This window comes from Mastomys coucha, unplaced genomic scaffold, assembly GCF_008632895.1.
Source record: "Mastomys coucha isolate ucsf_1 unplaced genomic scaffold, UCSF_Mcou_1 pScaffold5, whole genome shotgun sequence".
Lineage (NCBI taxonomy): Eukaryota > Metazoa > Chordata > Mammalia > Rodentia > Muridae > Mastomys > Mastomys coucha.
In genome coordinates this window covers 15,688,410-15,696,352 of record NW_022196911.1, presented here as the reverse complement: position 1 = coordinate 15,696,352, position 7,943 = coordinate 15,688,410, and the positions used below count along the sequence as shown (strand labels likewise).

At 41.7% G+C, this 7,943-nt stretch overlaps 1 protein-coding gene and 1 non-coding gene across 2 annotated transcripts in view; one reads left to right on the top strand and one right to left on the bottom strand.

The window, feature by feature from the left end:
* Nucleotides 1-764, top strand: part of Psmb1 (proteasome 20S subunit beta 1) — a 14,665-nt gene extending 13,901 nt beyond the window's left edge. Inside the window, exon 6 of the mRNA XM_031355182.1 lies at nucleotides 517-764. Within this exon, the coding sequence (XP_031211042.1) occupies nucleotides 517-702 (186 nt within the window). The 3' untranslated portion in view covers nucleotides 703-764. The remainder of the gene's footprint in view (nucleotides 1-516) is intronic.
* Nucleotides 765-5,344: 4,580 nt separating this feature from the next.
* Nucleotides 5,345-5,451, bottom strand: LOC116079294. The gene has a single exon (XR_004113867.1). It is a non-coding gene; the product is annotated as a U6 spliceosomal RNA (small nuclear RNA).
* Between the last annotated feature and the right edge of the window lie 2,492 nt (nucleotides 5,452-7,943).

Here is a 7,943-nt window from a genome sequence, read left to right as displayed (position 1 = left end):
CTCACGCACCCGCCCACGGCTTCCTCACGCACCCGCCCACGGCTTCCTCATACACCTGCCCACGGCTTCCTTATACACCCGCCCACAGTGGGCTGGGTTCTCCAGCATCAAGCATTAATCTGGAAACTGTCCTACAGACTTGCCTACAGGCCAGACTGATGGAGACATGTTCTCAGCTGAAGCCACGCCCCCTCTTTCTAGATAACCCTGCACATTTTTCTGATGGAGCTGCCTACTCATGGGCTGCCTTGGCCCCTCTCCCTCCCTCCTTGTTATGTTTTTTACAGTATCTGTATCTGCTTCCATGTGTTTATGTTTTTGTGAAATTGGGAGCATTGCCCCATTTTTGTTGTGTTTAAGCTGGGACAAGACTATCCTTGATCTGGAAGATATTCTGATGTGACCTGATACATCCAGTTCAAATCCTGGGACATGGAGATATATGCTGTGGGAGATTGGGGCCTTCCTTAGGTCTTGGGGTCACATGATGCTCCATATGAGTTTCTGTTTCTCCAGGTTGGTTTCAAAAATATGCAGAACGTGGAGCATGTGCCCCTAACTCTGGACAAAGCCATGAGGCTGGTGAAAGATGTCTTCATTTCTGCTGCTGAGAGGGATGTGTATACTGGAGATGCCCTCAGGATCTGCATCGTGACCAAAGAGGGCATCAGGGAGGAGACGGTGCCCCTGCGGAAAGACTGATGTGTGGGTCATATATTGGAGCTGTGGCACAAGTTTGTTTTATTAAAAAGAAATGTAAAGTACTCATTTTCTTACACTGGGTCTTCTCTAAGCATGACAAACTGGGAAGGATTTCCTCCTTAGGAGTTGGGATTTTTAACTCACCAGTTAAAAAAGTATAGCTCTTGCAGAGGACCTAATTTTGATTCCTAGCACCCACCTGCAACTCCAGTTCCAGGGATGCAGAGCCCTCTTCTGGCCTTGAAAGATACATCCACATGCCCACATACAAATACATATAATGAAAAATAAAGCCACTAATAAAATAATTCCTTTTCTTTATCTGGATATATTAATTGATTTTGAGATTTACTTTTCCCAAATCAATGTCAGTACTTGTCATTTGTATTGTTGATCATTTTGTTTGTTTGGGTTTTTGAGACAGTTCCTCTGTGTAATGACCTCTGGCAGTCCTGGAACTCATTCCGTAGACCAGGTTGGCCTCAGACCATTGAGTGCTCAGAACTTAATGGGTTGTTCCTTGGGAACTCGGAAGGTAGTGCTATGAAGACCTGGATTATGATGCCTTCAAAAGAAGAAAGACTATCAGGGCCATTTGGATTAAGAATGTGTAGTTGCGCTGGGCAGTGGTGGCACATGCCTTTAATCCCAGCACTTGGAAGGCAGAGGCAGGCAGATATCTGAGTTTGAGGCCAGCCTGGTCTACAGAGTGAGTTCCAGGACAGCCAGGGCTACACACAGAAACCCTGTCCCAGGGTCAGGGGAAGGGGTGTAGTTGCTTTTTAGTTAGGACTAAAGAATCATGGGGCTGGCGAGATGGCTCAGCAGGTAAGAGCACTGACTGCTCTTCCGAAGGTTCTGAGTTCAAATCCCAGCAACCACATGGTGGCTCACAACCATCTGTAATGAGATCTGACGCCCTCTTCTGGTGTGTCTGAAGACAGCTACACTGTACTTATGTATAATAATAAATAAAATCTTTTTTAAAAAGATGAGCCACCATGTAGTTGCTCAGAATTGAACTCAAGACCTATGGAAGAGCAACCAGTGCTCTCAACTGCTGAGCCATCTCTCAAGCCTGAGTCCTTGTACTTTTAAAGCACTGGAATTTTCAACTTCAGTTTTATTTTTAAGAGGGGAAGGGGAGGTGTGTGCACATACATACAGGTGCCCTTGGAGACCGGAGGCCATCAGCTTCCCTGGATCTGGAGTTATATCTGACATGGTTGCTAGGAACTGAACTCAGTTCCTCTAGAAAGAGGTTTTTTTTGTTTTTTTGTTTTTTTAAAGATTTATTTTTATTTATTTTATGTGTATGAGTACACTGTAGCTGTACAGATGGCCATCATGTGTGTGACTCCTGGGAATTGAACTCAGGACCTCTGCAGTCCTGGCTCACTCCTGCCCTGCTCGCTCCGGCATAATTCACTGTAGCTGTCTTCAGATGAACCAGAAGAGGGCGTCAGATCTCATTACGGGTGGTTGTGAGCCACCATGTGGTAGCTGGGATCCGAACTCAGGACCTTCGGAAGAGCAGTCAGTGCTCTTACCCGCTGAGCCATCTTGCCAGCCCAAAAGACAGGTTTTTTAAATTGTATTTTACATTATACTAACATGAGAAAATGGTGACAAATAAGAAGTAAAGGGTTATAGTTTACCAGTGGTTTGCGTGCTAAGTTGGCAAGGAGTGAAGCATCCTGATTGTCATCTGGGAAAAGGGACAACTGAAGAATTGCCTGGATCAGACTGGGCTGTGACCACGTCTGTAAGAAATTGCTATGTAAGGGTCCAGCCCACTGCAGGCAGCATCATTCCTAGGTATGTAGGCCTAAGCTATATAGGAAACCTAGCTGATTATAAGGCTCAGAACAAGCCATAGAACAAACCAGTAAGGAGTACTCTTCCATGACTCCTACCTTCAGGTTCCTTCCTTGAGTTCTTGCCCTAACTTCTTCAGAGAGATGATAACTGGGAAGTATAAGCCAGATAAATCCTTTCCTCCGCAAGCCTTTGGTCATGGTGTTTATGAGAGCAAGAGAATGAAACTACAAGAGTTCCATAACCAACTTTTTAAAATTAGGATATGGGGCTGGAGAGATGTTAAGAAACACTTATCAGCAGTTAACACCTGCTTTTCCAGAAGACCCAAGTTTAATTCTCAGTACCCACATGGCAACTCTGGGCCATCTCTAACTCCAGCCCCAGGGGATCTATACCATCTTCATTTGGGATATGTGGGCAACAGGCATGCATGTGGTAGGTATATGGACACACATGTAGGCAAAACACCTGTACACATAAACAAGTAAAAGTAAAATATGGGTTATTTTTAAAATTAATGGGCTTGTGTTCACACACACACACAGATGCACTCACACACCTGTGCCATAGTGCAAATGTAGAGGTCAGAGGACAATATATCAGTTCTCTCCACTATATGGACCCTGGAGATAGAACCTGGGTAATGTTGTGTAGCTATTTCCTTATTGAAACATTCCACCCTGTAGGTAAGTGCTTTAAGACAGAAGGTAAACAACTTAAAATACATGAAGGGTGGGGCTGGTGAGATGGCTCAGTAGGTAAGAGCACCAACTGCTCTTCCAAAGGTCCTGAGTTCAAATCCCAGCAATCACATGGTGGCTCACAACCATCTGTAATGAGATAGGACGCCCTCTTCTGGTGTGTCTGAAGACAGCTACAGCGTACTTATTTATAATAAATAAATCTTTAAAAAAAAGAAAAAAATACCTGAAGAGATTCACTGAAACGGACCAGATTCACTAAGATCCTCCCTCCATGATTAAACAAAACAGACCGTTCAGAATTACTCTCAGACAAACCAAGCTACAAAGAAGGCTTTGAAACTAGACCAGTTGCCTGGAAGCAGAAACCCACAGATCTTGGAAGAGGTTTAGACCTGAGACACCCAGAGAGGACACTCCACCCTGTTGAGCCTCCTGCAGGCTCTCCACTATGATCCAAGCTTCCAGCTTCCGTGAGCTGTCATTTGTGCTGGAGTGGGCTTTGCTTATGCAGACATCTTTGAGTCATCTCTCCTCTAAGTAACTCCTCACCCATATTCTCATAAATATCCTCAATAGAACTCATTGGTTCACCGAGTTGGATTTTGGTGGTGTGCATACTTCCATCTACTGAAGGCGTCATCGGGAGGGTGAGTAGGCAGGATGCTGCCCCTCCCTAGGGAAAGTCTGCCACATAATAGTGGTCAGCACTTTTACCCATTGTTTTCTTGGTGTGTTTTTGTTGTCACTGTTCTTTGTGTATTCTAGATAATAACCCTCTATCAAATATACAGCAGAGATTTTCTGTGAGCTGCTCTTCACTTGCTTGAGTTTTCTTTGTTGTACAGAACTTTCTCAAGCTCTCATTTGTTAAATTGTTAGTCTTATTTCCCATTTGACTGCAGTCCTAGTCATAAAGTTCTTACCTATGCCTATGTGGTGACGTGTACTCTCTTTAAAATTTTTTATTTTATGTATATGGGTATTTTGCCTGCATGTATGTCTATGCAGCATGGAAGCCAAAAGGCATCAGGCCCCCTAGAACTTTATTTACACAGATTGGGAAACATTTCCTAGATACTGGGAATCGAACACAGAACCTCAGGGAAAGCAGTGATCCTAACCACTGAATCCTCTCTAGCCCCATACTGCCAACTTTTTGCTCTAAATGTTTCAGAGTTTCAGATTCTATGTTGCCGTGTTAATTTTTGTGCAGGGTGAGATAGCATCAAGTTTCAGTCTATAGACTTTTCCCAGCAGCACTTGCTAAGACAATTGTCTTTTCTCCAATGTATATTTTTGGAATCTCTGTTGAAACCAGGTGGCTGAAGATGCATGGACTTAGATCTGTGCCCTCTATTCTGTTCACCTAGATGTCTGGTTTTGAGCCAGTACCATGTTGTTTTTATTATAATGGCTCTGTAGTGTAACTTGAAGTCAGGTATGGTGATGCCATCGACAGTGGTCTAGTTGTTTTGGCAATCTTTTGTGCTTCCATATTTTAAGATTTTTTTTTTGTTGTTCTCTACATCTCTAAATAATGTTTTTAGGATTTTTACTGAAATTGTATTGTGTCTGTGTTTTAAGTTTAGGTTAGAGTTTCTATTTTTATTTTTTATTTTTATATTTATTTATTTATTTATCTGTGTGCGTGCGTGCGTGCGTGTGTGTGTGTGTGTGTGTGTGTGTGTGCGTGCGCGCGCGCGCGCGCGCGCGCGCGCGCGCACGTGCACATGCTATGAAGGAGGTTGTCTCCTGGACTTCTCAGCACACTTGTCATTGGTATGCAGGAGCTTCTGCTTTTTTATATGCTAATTTTGTAACTTAACACTTTGAAAGTGTTTATCAGCTCTAGGGGGTTTCTGTTGGAGTGGATAGTATCTCTTATATTACAATCATTTCATCAGCAAACAGGAATATTTTTAACTTTCCTATTTATATCTATTTTTTTCTCTTCTGCTCTAAGACTTCAAGCACTATGTTGAATAGGAATGGAGAAAGCTTTGTTTCTTTTTTTTTTATTTTTTATTTTAGATATTTTCTTTATTTACATGCGAATTTCTCCTTTCCCAGTTTCCCCTCCAAAAAACAAAAAAACAAACAAAAACAAACCCCTGTTGAAAAATATGGAACGCTTCACGAATTTGCGTGTCATCCTTGCGCAGGGGCCATGCTAATCTTCTCTGTATCGTTCCAATTTTAGTATATGTGCTGCCGAAGCGAGCACGAAAGCTTTGTTTCTTATTTTAGTAAAAATGCTACAACTATTTTTTTACCTTTACCATAATGTTGTTTATGGGCTTGTTGAGTATTGACTTTATTATGTTGTCAATCATGTCCCCTATATCCATAGATTCTGTAGCAAATATTTCATGAAGAGATACTGGATTTAGTCAAAGACTTTTCCTGAATTTAGTTGGTTTCTGTATTTGAGTCTACTTATGTGACAAATTACATTTATTGATTTATATATGTTGAATCCTCTCTTTAATGAAGTCAATGTGAGGGTGAATGATGTGATCTTGAATTAGTCTGCTAGTATTCTATTGAGAACTGTTGCATCTGTACTGATGAGAGGGATCAGTCTATAATTTTCTTAATGTCTCTGCCTGGTTTTGGTATCAGTATGATTGATATTGATAAAAAAAAGGTTTGGAAATTTCGTTCCTTTTCTACTTTATAGGGTGATTTGCAAAATATTGGTCTACATTCTTCTGCGAAGGATACATAGAACTATGTAGTGAATACGTCTGAACCTGGGGTTTTTATTCAGTTGGGAGATTTTTATGACTGTGTCAGTATTGCTGCTGGGTATAGGACTATTTAAATTATTTTTTTCATCTTGATTTGATTTTGGTAGGTCATATGTCTACTAATTTTATCCATTTCTTTTAGATTTTTAAAAAGATTTGTAAAGTATGTTCTTATGGTTTTCTGAGTCTTGGTGGTATCTATTGTAATATCTTCCATTTACATTTCTGATCTTACAAGTTTAGGTCTTCTCTGTCTTTTAGTTGATTTAGCTAAGAGGTTGTCAGTCTTTTTAAAGAAATAACTCTTCATTTCACTGATTCTTTGGATTGTCTTGTATTCATTATTTCTTTTTCTTTTTTTAAAGATTTATTTATTATTATAAATGAGTGTACTGTAGCTGTCTTCAGATGCACCAGAAGAGGGCGTCAGATCTCATTACAGGTGGTTGTGAGCCACCATGTGGTTGCTGGGATCTGAACTCATGACCTTCGGAAGAGCAGACAGTGCTCTTACCTGCTGAGCCATCTCACCAGCCCTTGTTCTGATTTTTCTAAGGCTTTAAGGTGCATCATTAATTTATTTGACTTTTCTCTTTTTTTTTTCTTTTTTTTTTAATTTTGGGCACTTAGAGATATGCATTTTCTTATTAGGACTGCTATTTGCATTTGGGTGGATCCTTAGAGCTTAGGATTCATCTTTAGAAAATTTTTCTTTCAGGACAAAAAAACAATATGAACTAACTAGTACCCTCAGAGCTCCCAGGGACTAAACCACCAACCAAAGAGCACACATGGTGGTATTCATGGCTCCAACAGCATATATATAGCAGAGGACGGCCAAGTTGGTCATCAGTGGGTGGAGAGGCCCTTGGTCCTGTGAAGGTTCTATGCCCCAGTGTAGCAAAATACTAGGGCCAGGAAGCAGGAGAGGGTAAGTTGGTGAACAGGGGGAGGGAGGAGGGAACAGGGTTTTGGTTTTTATTTTTTTTCTTTCTTTCTTTTTTCCAGAGGGAAAACTGGGAAAGGAGATATATGATATGTAAATAAAGAAAATATCTAATAAAAAAAAAAGAAAAATTTTCTTTCATAACAGGCAAGGATTTAGAACTTCCTATGGAGTGTGGACTGATATCTATAAGGCTGAATGTTTGATCAACTCCACTGTTTTGAACTGGGGCTCCGTTGTGACCTCAAGCAGACCTGACCTGACTCCTGCCTTGAGATGTGGTACAGAGATGGCTGAGGTCTGTCAAAGGATGGTGGCTAGCTAGTCCTCATTCATGAATGCCAGGCTCTGTGTCACTCTCCTGGGGACCACCAGGTGGCACTGTGGATTTACCTCTGGTGCCCCCACTTTGTGGCGAGCATTTCCTAGGATTGAGTTTAGTTTGCGGTAGGCAGGAAGTAGAACTTGAGCCCAGTAATAAATATTGTTCTTTCTTAACTTGGAAAAAGGACATTTTGTGGCTACTTGTAATCTCAATTCACGTACATATTAAAATGCAAAGGGCAGAAGAAGAGAAACTCAAGACCGGTCATCACTGTACTGGATGCATGCTAGGTGTGTATTTGACCTGCAGGGGGCGAGACAGAGAAGGAGGAGGAGAAAGGGAACCGACTTTGACACAAAAAGACCAAAATCAGAACACTGGATTTATTTGGAGCTATATACTTTTTGGGGGGAGAGGGTGGGTTCAAGATAGGGTTTCTCTGTATAGCCCTGGCTGTCCTGAAACACACTCTGTAGACCAGGCTGGCCTTGAACTTAGAAATCCGCCTACCTCTGCCTCCCAAGTGCTGGGATTAAAGGCATGTGCCACCACTGCCCTGCTGGAGCTATATACTTTTAAAAGATGCGCCTCACTATGTATATAGCCCCTGCTGACCTGAAACCTTCTATACATACCAATTTCAGAGTCTCAGAGATCTTCCTGTTTCTGCCTCCCCAAGTTCTGGGGTTAAAGGC